This window comes from Salmo trutta, chromosome 4, assembly GCF_901001165.1.
Source record: "Salmo trutta chromosome 4, fSalTru1.1, whole genome shotgun sequence".
Classification (NCBI taxonomy): Eukaryota; Metazoa; Chordata; class Actinopteri; order Salmoniformes; family Salmonidae; genus Salmo; species Salmo trutta.
In genome coordinates, this window is record NC_042960.1 from 44,589,589 (window position 1) to 44,603,548 (window position 13,960).

A 13,960-nucleotide genomic window follows, 5' to 3' on the forward strand; every position below is an offset into this window, starting at 1 on the left:
GTGATGTAGTCACTTTTAAACAATGTTTTGCTTTCGTCATCTCTTCATTACCACTGATAAATTAAATATTGTATAACAAGTGCTGGATCTGTCTAAAGTTTCTCATCAACCTACCACCCATTTGAAGTCAAAGGAAACAACGTGACATGTTCAGAAAAGCAGGATTGTTTAATTTACACATTTACATCTACAGAACATTATTCTGATAAATATCCCAGAATATTTTCTCCTCTCCTTGTTCCATCAGATGAGTAAAATAAAACACCTTATCCTAAACAACTTGTCTCTAGGGTAAGAGTTGAGTCTGTTCTTCAAAAGATAATATTGTCTTGTTCAGAAAGGAACAAAAACGTTGGAACAGAACAGTGAAATTCTGTGGATGAAAAACATTCTTAATTTTACTTATTAAAATCACCCAATGTGATGCTTGTTTGAGCATCAGCTAAACTACAAATGACACAAAATGGTGGGCAGAGAGAGGCAGTGGCAATACAACCCATTACAATGGGCGAGTTATTTTGGCATGGCCCGGTGTAGGTGTAACTTAAGGACTAATGAAATGGTCTAAAATACATCAACTCTGTCCATCCGGGGCACCATGCTATGCAAAACTAACTCGCCCAATGGTTTGAGTAGCTGTAACTGAGAGGGGGCTCATAATAGCACAGTGCAAGACCCCTCAAACATCACTTATTTTATGTTGTTATTCTTTCATTGTAAAAGAGAGTGGATACTGCATCACTGTAACTTTTCATATTTCAAAGCAGGGATAGGTTGAAAGCCGGGCTCCCGAGTGGCGCAGCGGTCTAAGGCACTGCATCTCAGTGTAAGAGACTTCACTATAGTACCTGGTTTGAATCCAGGCTGTATCACATCCGAACGTGATTGGGAGTCCCATAGGGTGGTGCACAATTGGCCCAGCATCATCTGGATTTGGCCAAAGTAGGCCATCATGGTAAATAAGAATGTTCTTAACTGACTAGCCTAGTTAAATAAAAGGTTAAATAAAAAAAAATAAAACATGTAAAAGCAAGTCCTAAAGGTGAGATAGTCATGTGAGCAGTTCACTGTCCAGCCACAAGATGGGGTGTTACTCAACACAGCAGCACAGTGACTATTTATAGGAACATTTCTGTAATATAGGGAGCATTTACAGAGCAATCAGACAACTTGTTTGGCTGCTCCAAAATCTTGGCACATATCAGTGTATCAACCACAAGTGTGTAAGTTTGTAGCTCTGTCATATACACTATTGGACAACCTACAAAATAAAGCCAAATAAGTCAATTAGTAGATCTCCCAACCGCATTCAGTCCCAAGCAACCCTTCTCCCGTAACCTTCTCTGCCCCAATGAGGTGCAGGGTGTAGTTGTTAGAAATAGAATGCGGTCATTCTCATCTCATCAGCCTGTATGACTGAAACCAGACTCGCCTGTTGGCACTAAGTCTGACATTAGACCATCAGGACATGAGTTATAGGAGGATGTCAGGTGTAGGAGGGAGTGGAAGAGTACAGCAGTGATTTAGAGGGTTACGGAAGAAACTATTCCCTTTCCCCTACTCTACTCTCCTCTACTCTACTCACCAAGCAGCCGAAAGGCCAGCCAGAGAAAGGAGGGCTGGCACTGGCATGCAGCAGATGTTTCTATGAAGAAATGTGTGAGTGTGTGGGTAAGAGATTGTGAGTGTATCTGAAAGAGAGTGAAAGGGTGTGTGTGCGTGCACATGCTGTCCACTTCAGCCACGGTTTGGAAGGCAAAGTTTTGGTAGTATGGCACAGACTGCTAAATCAGAATCTCTAAAGGTATATCAATTACCTACTCGAGTAAAAGGCTTGGCAACATGACTTACAGATCGAAGACTGAAAGATGTGACACGGACAGGACAGTCTCACCTCAGTGTCTGGAAGACAAAGTTGAGAGGTCACATTACCATATTAATGGTAAACACTTGTTCGTTATGCTCGCTTTTAAAAGCCAATGACTCTGAAGGTCTGGCTGGTGTCTCACCCTCCACGGATTTTTAGATAGACAGAGCAGATGAAGAGACTGGACGGGTAGGTATTTGTGTCTAAGGTTGTGTGATGTATGTGAGTGCATGTTGTACATAAAAACCTATGAGTTACGGTCGCATCTTCACCACCAGTCCCCACTCCCTATTGGCTGGCTGATCCAGACAGAGCTGCCCGTCCCTCCCTGACCCCTCCCAGTGGGCGGGTTGTTACGTGCGTGTGTGTCTCTTGTCGTCGAACAGCGAGCGGATGAGGTAGACCTGCACCCCCGTCACCAGCACCATCACCAGCATGTTGGTCATGGACCACATGTTGACCCGGTTGTAGTTGGACTCTTGTATGTTGCGGTCGCGGGCTTCGAAGGCTCTGAGCAGCGTCTGTATCTGAAGGCTCTTCCCCAGCCGGGCTTTAACACTGTTGATGGTGTCCTGGAGAGCAGAGGGAGAAAGAGGTTGGTAGTGGTTTGGGTTATTCTGATTAGTCATAGAAGCATCTTGGAACTAGAATCCAACAATACAGAGTAGACCAGACTTCAGGAGAATAGAGATGATGTATGTTGACTGACGCAGTGATATTCCCTACTGGAGAGGTCCCTGGAGACAAGGTAACAGGATGGGGGAAGGGGTGGGTGCATGTTAACAAAGCCACCATGTCGGTGAGTCCTCAAAAGGACAAACACGACTTCCTCCACAGTTGTACTTTACACTTCCTGTCCCTGACCAACTGACGCCCGTGTCCTGATACACGGGGTTGGGGTCTGGTATAAAGATCAAATCATTCTGCTTTCAGGAGCGTGTGTGGTTATTGTTGTGACATTGATGGCTGTGGTGCTCGGCCTCTCTGACCTTATGCCGTTGTATTGGCAGTGTGCGTGCTGTGTCAAAGTGACACCACCTGTGTAGTTGTGTGCTCTGTGAGCTGACGTGTTGTAATGCCAGCAATCTCTACTTCAGAAAGACAGACAAAACACCAATGTCAACAGACAGCAGGCCTCAAGACGAGACAGCTTCTGCCTGCCTTGTCACACAAAATACACTAGGACCGGGACGATACCAGTATCACATTATTACCATGGCAAAAATGAAAACCTGAAGCAGACTGAACTCTTTGGTCCTTTAAAAACCTGCTGTTTGTAAAATAGTGTGATATAGCTTGGAAAATAAATACATGTGACTCTGGATGACAACATAATGATGTTTGTTTCCAACATTAGGCCTGTTTTCCTAAAGAAGTTAAATCTGCTTGGTGCTTTGTTTCCTTGCCACGATACTAACGTCCCAGCCCTACAATACACCACTCTACCATTACTAATCTAATTTACACAGGGATTCTTTTTTGATTATCCAGTATCACATTCAAAAAACGAAGAACGTGTGAATTCTGAAATGTGTGTGAAATCGCACCCCCTCGCATGACGTGCTACAGATGAACTCTTACATGTGTCCTGTTCCATATAAAAGCGATGCATGCTTCCTAACCATGTCTTCTAGGGGAGTGTCCGAAATGGCGCCCGAACCCCTATATAGTGACCTACGGCTGATCAAGGCCCATAAGGTATATAGCCTATAAGTGCCTTGGTGTAGTATAAGCACGGCCCCTCACCATGATGTCCTCCAGCTTCATGTCCAACATGTCAGTCCCATGGATGTACTCCTTCCAGTCCTCTGGCTCCTCCCCTTCCTGTTCCATGTTGTCCATGATCAGCTCGAAGAAAATGATCTTTTCCGACACTGCCGAGAACGAGTTGTCAAAACAAAACATGTAGTCTCCGTCCTCTGTCTCTACACTAAAGGAAACACACCGGGAGAGTGTAAGAGAGAGAGTGTGTCCTCCATGTGAGTGTGTATTACACACTTGCGTGGTGGTGTGCGTGTGTGTGTCTTACGTGTGTACTCCGTCTGACTTGCGGTGGTCACTGTACAGAACGTGTCCAGTAGGAGAGGACAGGCTGAAGTCAACGTCCAGACCTGCTCCATCCAACACCTGAGGACACACAGATGAGACAAGTAAGATGGGTGAGAGGAGAGACGAGACGAGTGAGGAGAGAGACATGTCAGAGAGCCGCTGCTGAAAAGTATCAGAATAAACAGATAGCTTCACAATGTGTGATGTCCATACAAGACATAAGTAAAGAAACCAGTTCCTTCCTGGTGTCGGTTTCTCTACAGTTTCATCATTAGTTCAGGGCAATTTCACGGTAACAGAGTGATGTGGAGACTCAGATTTTTCACTTTTAAAAATGTCCAGAGTTAAACAAACCTTATCACTCTATGCACAAGGACTAGTTATAACAATTTCCACTGTACATTTTACAAAAACATATTTACTTGAAGAACAATGCAAAGTTTGGTAACAGAATGACAGAACAAATGGCACAAACAGTCATTCTTTTACCAAACTTTGCATCTGCATTGTTCTTCAAGTAAATTTGTTCTTGTAACATTTTCTGTGGAAATTGTTAACTAGTCCTTGTGCATAGAGATGTATGGTTTAACTTTAATCAACATTTTTAAGTGCCAGATATGAGTCTCAGCATCACTCTGTTACCATGGTAACGCCCTTCAGCATTTCCACATCTCTGTCTGCTCTGTTGTTTGGGGGCAAAGAATGTCAAGGTTTCCAAACTGAATTACAAAATGTCTAGTTATTAGTATTTCAAAACAGACATTCAACAGAGGCCATGAAGAACTTAGAACTGAGCAGCGCCACAAACTAAGGACATTATCAACGTTTTGTTTTCACTCCAAGGGCAGAGGTTGGGTTCCAGCATGCCACAGAGATAGCTTGTCTATGGTGGTAGACACAACAATAGGGAACTTAGAAGTCGACTACAGTGATGGTATGACAATCCCTCAATGTCAGAAATGTTAAGATAGGCCTATTTCAAAGAAAATAAGAGGTTTTACCAAATTCTATGTTGAGATATGTTACGTCGCCTCCACAGTGCCCTTTGCCACATGGACAAAATAAACACCTATGTGTTACAATGGCGCCGGAGGAGATGGCTGCTGTTTTACAGTCTCCTAACCAATTGTGCTATTGTGTGTGTTTTCGCATTATTTATAACTTATTTTGTACATAATGTTTCTGCCACCGTCTCTTATGACCGAAAAGAGCTTCTAGATAATTGGACAGTGATTACTAATCCTCATACTGGAAGAAGATTTTATCTTTAATGAGTCAGATGCAAAGGATTTACTTCAGACACCCGACAAGGCCCTCATCCCTGTCATTCACAGGAGAAAGACGGAGATACCAGGGACGTAGGTCGGGGTGCCTTGTAAGGATCCAACGGCGAGTGGGTAATCTGCCTTTAACATCAGTCCTATTAGCCAACGTACAATCGTTGGACAACAAAATAGACTAACTACGATCACGTATATCCTACCAATGGGACATTAAAAACTGTAATATCTTATGTTTCATCAAGTCGTGGCTGAACGACGATATGAATAACATACGGCTGGCGGGTTTTACGCTGCATCGGCAAGATATACCGGAGGCGGCTGTTCTATTTGTAAACAACAGCTGGTGCACGAAATCTAATAGTAAGGAAATCTCTAGGTTTTGCTCGCCTGAGGTAGAGTATCTGATGATAAGCTGTAGACCACACTATCTACCAAGAGAGTTTATCTATATTCTTCGTAGCTGTCCATTTACCACCACAAACCGATGCTGGGACTAAAACTGCACTCAATGAGCTGTATACGGCCATAAGCAAACAGGAAAAAGCTCATCCAGAGGCAGCACTCCTAGTGACCGGGGACTTTAATGCAGGGAAACTTCTGTTTTACCTCATTTCTACCAGCATGTTAAATGTGCAACCAGAGGGAAAAGAACTCTGGACCACCTATACACCACACACAGATGCATACAAAGCTCTCCCTCGCCCTCTATTTGGCAAATCTGACCATAATTCTATCCTCCTAATTCCTGCTTACAAGCAAAAACGAAAGCAGGAAGCACCAGTGACTCGGTCAATACAAAAGTGGTCAGATGACAAAGATGCTAAGCTACAGGACTGTTTTGCTAGCACAGACTGGAATATGTTCAACAATTCTTCCGATGGCATTGAGGAGTACACCACATCGGTCACTGGCTTCATCAATAAGTGACTGTACATACATACCCCAACCAGAAGCCATAGATTACAGGCAACATCCGCACTGAGCTAAATGGTAGAGCTGCCGCTTCCAAGGAGCAGTACTCTAACCCAGAAGCTTATAAGAAATCCCGCTATGCCCTCCGACAAACCATCAAACAGGCAAAGTGTCAATACAGGACTAAGATTGAATCATACTACACTGGCTCCGACGCTCGTTGGATGTGGCAAGCTATTACAGACTACAAAAGGGAAGCACATCCGCGAGCTGCCCAGTGACACGAGCCTACCAGACGAGCTAAATTACTTCTATGCTCGATTCAAGCCAAGCAACACTGAAGCATGCATGAGAGCATCAGCTGTTCCGGACGACTGTGTGATCACGCTCTGTGTGAGTAAGACCTTTAAACAGGTAAAAATTCGCAAGGCCGCAGGGCCAGAAGGATTACCAGGACGTGTACTCCAAGCTTGTGCTGACCAACTGGCAAGTGTCTTCACTGACATTTCAACCTCTCCGTGTCTGAGTCTGTAATACCAACATGTTTCAAGCAGATCACCATAGCCCCTGTGCCCAAGAACACTAAGGTAACCTGCCTAAATGATTAACAACCCGTAGCACTCACGCCTGTAGCCATGAAGTACTTTGAAAGGCTGGTCATGGATCACATCAACACCATTATCCCAGAAACCCTAGACCTACTCCAATTTGCATACCGCCCCAACAGATCCACAGATGATGCAATCTCTACTGGACTCCACACTGCCCTTTCTCACCTGGACTAAAGGAACACCTATGTGAGAATGCTATTCGTTGACTACAGCTCAGCGTTCAACACCATAGTGCCCACAAAGCTCATCACTAAGCTAAGGACCCTGGGACTAAACACCTCCCTCTGCATCTGGATCCTGGACTTCCTGACGGGCCGCCCCCAGGTGGTAAGGGTAGGTAACAACACATCCGCCATGCTGATCTTCAACACGGGGGCCCCTCAGGGGTACGTGCTTAGTCCTTTCCTGTACTCCTTGTTCACCCACAACTGCGTGGCCAAGCATGACTCCAACACCATCATTAAGTTTGCCGATGACAACAGTGGTGGGCCTGAGTGGTAGCGCCAAGTCTAGGTCTAAAAGGCCCGTTAACCACTTCTACCCTAAAGCCATAAGACTGCTGAACAATTAATCAAATGGCCACCCGGACTATTTGCATTGACCCCCCCCCCCCCCCCCCCTTTGTTTTACACTCCTGCTACTCCCTATTTATTATCTATGCATAGTCACTTTACCCCTACCTATATGAACAAATTACCTCGACTAACTTGTACCCCCACACATTGACTCGGTACCGGTACCCCCATATATAGCCTCATTGTTATTTTGTGATACTTTTTATGCTTTTTATTGTATTTATTTTTACTTTAGTAAATATTTTCATAACCAACAAAGAATAATTTAGGGCTTGTAAGTAAGCATTTCACAGTAATACACCTGTTGTATTCAGCGCATGTGACAAATAACATTTGAATTGATTTGATGTCATTCAGGGCCACTACTTCATTTGAAAACATTGTAAACACATCAGCAGAGCACCATTTAGGCAACGAAAGAGGAGTAACAGGGACCGACGATGGAATATCAATTTTCTTTGAAAAGAGCTTTAAGGCCTATAGCTCGGTCTGGTAAAATGATTGCCAGAAGATACCGACCCTCACGTTATTCTTGTTGTTTACACTGAGCTGCACTGAGGTCGGAATGCAATCATGGTTACGTTAAGACCCCTGGAGCCGGGATATGGGTCAGAAAACATACATCAATGCAGGGATTGGATATGCCACTTTCCTCGAAATTGTACCTATGGCCACACTGATACAACAAGTTTGAAATACTGCTAGTTTTCCCGGAAAACTGACCTTTTTGTCCTCATGCTAACTAGCAGTAGCCACCGTAGCCATTTTGGAATGGCTGCATCAGCTGTGCAATTCCATAATGGCTACTGTGGCTCAGGAAGCTTTAAAGATTTGGCATGGGCCCTCAGATCCACAAAATTATACAGCTGCACCATTGAACATCTTAACTTGTTGCTTCACCGCTTGGTATGGCAAGTGCTTGGCATCCGACAGCAAAGCACTACAGAGGGTAGTACATATGGCCCAGTACATCACTGGGGCCTAGCTCCCTGCCAACTAGGTCCTCTATACCAGGCGGTGCCAGAGGAAGGCCCTAAAAATGGTCAAAGACTCCAGCCACCCAAGTCAGATTGTTCTCTCTACTAACGCATGGCACCATGCACCAAGTCTGGAACTAACAGGACCTGAACAGCATCTACCCCAAGCCATGAAACTGCTAAATAACTTTTTGACTCATCACATAATCTGCTGCTGCTACTGTTTATCTGCCAGTTTTATTCCTAGTTATATGTACATATTACCTCGTACCCCGTGCATATAACCAAGGGGTGGGTATAATTTGTGTAACGTTCCAACAGGAATCTGTTCCAAAAACCTCTTGAAGTACTAGGTTGCCAACAAACAACGCATACAAAGTAGCATGATCAATTCACCTAGCTAACTAGCTGGGGAATAGGCATCAACTCACCACGTAGCTTATTCTTAATGTTTCTCCATAGGTAACCAGAGTGAGGACAGATATTTTTCGGAATAAACGTGGTGAGTGAAAACCTTAATGAAATAGCCAACTCCCTACCTGGTACCTTATTCTGCCGCTATACAACTTTGTATGCGTTGTTTGTTGGCAACCTTGTTATTTACGAAGCCTTTGGAACAGATTCCTGTTGGAAAGTTGCACAAATTATACCCACCCATTGTTGGAAAGGACCCGTAAGTAAGCATTTCACTTCTAGTCTCACCTGTATACGAAGCATGTGACCAATACAAGTTGATATTATTAGTAGACTGTCTACAAAGCTGCCCTCGTGAGTTCTAGCAAATGTATCTGCTCATGTACACGTTTTTGGTTCACACTTTCAACCGATAATAACCCCTCGAACCTGATATTCTATCTCCAGCGACGCGTCCTTCTTCATGGTCTGGAAGAAGCACTCCTTCCGTCCGGAAGGGAGTGTAAATGTGAAGTCGCTGTCCAGGCTCTGGGAGAACGCGGCCACCATGAACATCTCAGATACCAGCACCGAGAACAGACACAATAACCCCCGGACCACGTCCATGGTCTCCTGCTGTCTTCACAGCACACGGAACAAGCGGGAAATAACAATAGATTTTGACTCCGTAAAGAGACGAGTGCTAGCTAATACTCGTTAACTTCTCCTCACATCTGATCTGTTGGACAGCTCACCGTACGAGATGGCAATCGCAATGTGAGGACCTTGCCTTAAGAATGGACATCATTTTCTCTCAAATAGTTGGAATGTAATTTTATCTGATACAATTTAATGTATTTAATGGTGCAAAAATATATTTGGGACACATTCTAGTGTATTATGGGCAATTTTAACAACAACAAATAAGCTCATACAGGCAGTTCTCAGAAGGGCGCTTTTCTCGGTTGCATGCTGGGTAATGTAGTGTGTGCGTGTTTAAGAACAACTGACGGCATCCAGAGAGGAAGTGGAAAAGCGAGAGGGACAACTGGCCACAAAATCTGTTCTCCAGCAGGGGAGGGTTTTTTATTTTCGCTCACCACGCGAGGATTTTCTAACTGCACTGCTAACCTTATGCCAAGGCTTAAATTAAGATAACAAGCATTTGCTATTTTTTCATGAATTTGTATTATATTGACAATGCTGATTAGTGGAAACAGTTGTGGTTGTTCACACGTGTATCTGCCCGCTCATTGGCAAGAATGGTCCCACCTGTTCTTGCCACTTCCCTAATGCTTTCCATTTTTTAAGACATTAGAGTATCTGTTCAATATAATGTCTGTGCATCCAACGCTGCTCCAAAAGCGCATTAATCTTTACAACATCAGTACAGTCGCATCCCCTTGAAATAAACATTGGATATCCCGGCTGTGTCACATCCGGCCGTGATTGAGTCCCATAGGGCGGCGCACAATTGGCCCAGCGTCGTCCGGGTTTGGCCGGAGTAGGCCGTCATTGTAAAAAATTATTTGTTCTTAACTGACTTACCTAGTTAAACAAAGGTTACATAAAAAAATAAATATATATTTCCTTGTGCTACACAGATATATTAGTATATGGCAAGGACGGATAGAAAAGAGTACAAGTCTGCCCATGTGTGAATATTGAACAGTTATGTTATTTTGTATAACTTTGGTCGTAGAGAAGACATTATAGAATGATAAAAGACACTTAACTATACAGGCACTTGTTTGTTGAACAACAATATCAATGTCAAATAGACATGGGTGTAGGTATTTTTCAATTGATGATGACGATGATGGAGAAGAAGACTGCAATCTGATCAAGGATCTCTTGGTTTTAATTGTAGTAGTGAACTGCACACCAGGCTTGCTAAAAATAAGGAAACTATTAAATAGACGTCTATGTAGGGTCAGGTCATGACATGAAAAATGTCAACTCAACTAGCTACTAGGCATTTTCTTGTGTAGGCTATGCCATCCCTTATATGCTGCCCTTAGTCTTTGGAAGTTACTCTGCGATGTAATGCAAACCATCATTCATTACTCATCCTATTGCAAAACAATGTAATCGAAAAGTTGCACAATCAGATGTAAATATTTCAGGGTTTTATATTTTCTTATCTTACGGAGGAGACGCGTTCCATGTCCCAGCTCCGCTCAAGCAGAGGAAATGGGCGGGACCGTGCCTTAGAACGTCACTACTTCTCTGTCGCTGCCTGATGCTATTGGCCGAGAGGAGGGGAGAACCACAGCAGCGCTTAGCGAAGGCGAGTAGCACAGCAACAGAAGCCAACTAGCGCAGAAAAGAGTCGGCGAAGGGTTGACTGAATGAAAATTCAACTAGCTAGCTACATCGAGTGTAGTTTTAGGAAAGTGCCACCCTCCCCCTAAATATTTATTATATTTTATAAGCAACAAACATTACAGTTTGATAATAGTTCATATTCGTGTTTACTGTATAGCCACGAGAGGTTAGTACAATCCTAAAAGAGCGAGGATGTTGGTCCCCGCGGGAAGATAATGAAGCGGTTGCGCGTTTTGTTGGCGTGCCTCATCCTGTGGTGGTAAGACCTATCTTCATTCTTTTCATTGTGTGCTAGAAAAGTTTGCTTGATATTGTCATGTTTACGCCGAATAAATGACACATTACTCGAAAGCAGCATTGGAAAGCTGATATTCTGACCATATCCTTTCGTGGTGTGGGATGAATCGATTCTTCCATCCTCCCATATGTAAAAAATGAAGTTAGCCAGCCCAGACTAGCTGGGTCATTCCTAGTATACGACGGTGCATTGTCTGCCCCGAGAAAATATCACCTATTACTATTCAATGTAAGAGGTGTATTCCAAAGGGCTTTAAATATAAATGTAGGCGTCCTTTTACCGTAAAACACAAAAGATATGGGTCTCAAAGGGAATTTTAGTGGCTGTAGGCATTTCTACCATGTCCCAGGGTGCTAAACCATTAACCGAAATGTCAGTTTTTAAACAACTAACGTTAGCAAAATGACCGACCTTGGTTTAATTATTTGAATTCCATTTCGTTAGTTTTCTTTTTGTGAGCGTAATGCACACATTGCGCAGTTCATCTAGAGCAGGCGTTCCCAAACTTTTTTTGGCCCACTTCCCCATTTTGATATAACAAAAATGTTTGCAACCCCACCATGTAAAAAAGGTTATGTAATAAACGGCCAATGTTTACTTTCAATTTGGGTCTTTGATAGTCTTACAAATCAGGCTGACAGTACTTTTGAAAGTATTTAATTTTGCTGAGCGATTAGTTTTTTTTCAGTTCGGTTAAGGTTCGATTATTGAAAAATAGCGTTTTCAATTTTTTTTGGTTGAATGCTATAGCAGCACAGAATACAACGATTAATAAATGTCCCATGATGTTAGTGACTGCCCATTACTATTTAGTAACCATCATTTATTCACTTTAAATAAAATATGTGTTGTGTATTTTACATTTGTTTTATTTGATTACTTTTTTTACTTCATTCCAAGTCATCTCTATAGAGCTGCTGTCTGACAATCACTATTTTGTAGTTCTTCAAAGTAAATAAGGCATACTGTGGAATCACACTTTTGTCATGTATTTTCAGGTAGAGATACCTCATGAAGCAACAGCTGCTCTCTATGTGCCCTCATGATCATGCAGTCTTGTCTCTTCCATGGCGCAGGGCAAGTAGATGCGCAATGGATTATGGTCATTGTAGTTAATTACCTCGTTTTGTGCGTTAAACTGTTGAATAGTTGCCTATTGAAAACTACAACTCCCTACTACATCGCGCAGCACACAGAAAAAAACGGAACAAAATAGAATTCAAATAATTAAACCTACCTCTGTCAATTAGTTGTTATCTGAAGGAAGTATGGTTTGAAGTGGCTGAAATCAGAAAGGTATTGGGAATTCAGAAGATCTTCAGGCAATAATTTTGTATGGTCTTATGTGTATAAACGAAATTCATCACTAGCTAGGTTTCCATTCAATTAGTGACAGATTTTCATGCTAATTATTCTAAAATTCGCATAAAGAAATATATGCATTTCCCCACCAGTGATGTTTCCACCAAACGGACTTGTTGCTGATAAAAATCAGTGCGTGATGACGTATTGCACACAATGTACTTTTTTGAAAGTTCAATGTGTTTCCGTGGCATTTCCAACTCTACCGATAGTTTTGTCAGAAACTGTTGCAATAAATAGCACATGTGCATACTCTGGTCTTGGCACTTGGGCTCTAGCCAACAGCTCGCAGATATATCGCGGGTAAGCTAGTCTACATTATAAGATTATTATGGGTAATAATATTTGTCAAACGGTAGTAAAGCATCGATCATCATGTCACCAGAATTAGACCCTCTATTTATTGGAAAGGAGCATAAAGATCACCGTGCACTTTCACCACCCTGTGAAGTTCATCAAATGATTTCATCAGTAGCCTAATAAACTGCATGCTCGTAGTGAGAGGACCACACAACATATCACGCCTGACTACAAGTTTACTTCGATGTGATGGCGTTTCCACCTCCGTTTCTCGCATAATTAATTTTACAGACACAAAGTTCCCACCATGTTGAACGAACATGATCTGTCGGCATATATAAAATTGTAACGAAACTTCCTGTTTCCATCACAGCTGTCTTGTTTTGTTTTTTTATATATATATATATATATATATATATATATATATATATGGTAATACTTTACTCGCATAAAAACTGGATGGAAACATGATTACTAATGATAGTGTCTGGTCTAATGAGTCCTGTGCTGCTAGTGTGCATTGTAGAGAGAAACAGATCACACCTGCGTGTTCCTGAGAGTCCTATCTTTCAGCGATGGGGTTAAAATATTTTGTAGCTTAAACCATCCAAAACAGAGCCACATTTGTAGGAAGAAAAGCTTCTGTTTATTACAACCACATCTAGCGTCTACCGGAGGATACTGACGACCCCAGTTGTATTTTTTCCCGTTTCGCTCGCGACCATGTTTTCAAATTGGCGACCGCACTTGGGGTCGCAACCCCTAGTTTGGAAGACACTGCTCTAAAGATACCGCATAAGCTGTAGCCCAATAGAGATGAGATGACTCACGCTGTGTGCAATAATAGTGTTTAACACGATTTTTGAATGACTACCTCATCTCTGTATCCCACACACAATTATCTGTAAGGTTCATCATACAAGCAGTGAATTTCAAACACGGATTCAACCACAAAGACCAAGGAGGCTTTCCAATGCCTCGCAAAGAGGTCACTTATAACCTTAT

General features: G+C 42.7%; 2 protein-coding genes across 5 annotated transcripts in view; one reads left to right on the forward strand and one right to left on the reverse strand.

Moving 5' to 3' along the window:
* Positions 1 to 147: 147 nt before the first annotated feature.
* On the reverse strand, positions 148 to 9,454 carry tmed5 (transmembrane p24 trafficking protein 5). Its single transcript, XM_029750912.1, has 4 exons — positions 9,118 to 9,454; positions 3,897 to 3,994; positions 3,614 to 3,797; positions 148 to 2,439 (listed from the first exon to the last, which is right to left on the reverse strand). The coding sequence occupies exons 1-4, from the start codon at positions 9,292 to 9,294 to the stop codon at positions 2,221 to 2,223; spliced, it is 678 nt and encodes a 225-aa protein (XP_029606772.1). The 5' UTR covers positions 9,295 to 9,454; the 3' UTR covers positions 148 to 2,220.
* Positions 9,455 to 10,858: 1,404 nt separating this feature from the next.
* LOC115192423 (SUN domain-containing ossification factor) overlaps positions 10,859 to 13,960 on the forward strand; it is an 87,061-nt gene continuing 83,959 nt past the window's right edge. For 2 of the 4 annotated variants that reach the window (XM_029750913.1, XM_029750915.1), the window contains exon 1: positions 10,860 to 11,254. In XM_029750913.1, the coding sequence (XP_029606773.1) occupies positions 11,211 to 11,254 (44 nt within the window). In that variant the 5' untranslated portion in view covers positions 10,860 to 11,210. Of the gene's footprint in view, positions 11,255 to 13,960 lie in introns of all 4 variants that reach the window. The other 2 variants (XM_029750914.1, XM_029750916.1) reach the window with 2 other exon arrangements.

Bases quoted from the DNA above. Each gene is read 5' to 3' on its own strand.
- tmed5 (XM_029750912.1), bottom strand. From the start codon at position 9,294: ATGGACGTGGTCCGGGGGTTATTGTGTCTGTTCTCGGTGCTGGTATCT. The intron at 3,798-3,896 runs GTAAGACACACA...TGTTTCCTTTAG, and splicing joins AAGTCAGACGGAGTACACAC to TGTAGAGACAGAGGACGGAG. The intron at 2,440-3,613 runs GTGAGGGGCCGT...TCTGCTCTCCAG, and splicing joins TGAAGCTGGAGGACATCATG to GACACCATCAACAGTGTTAA.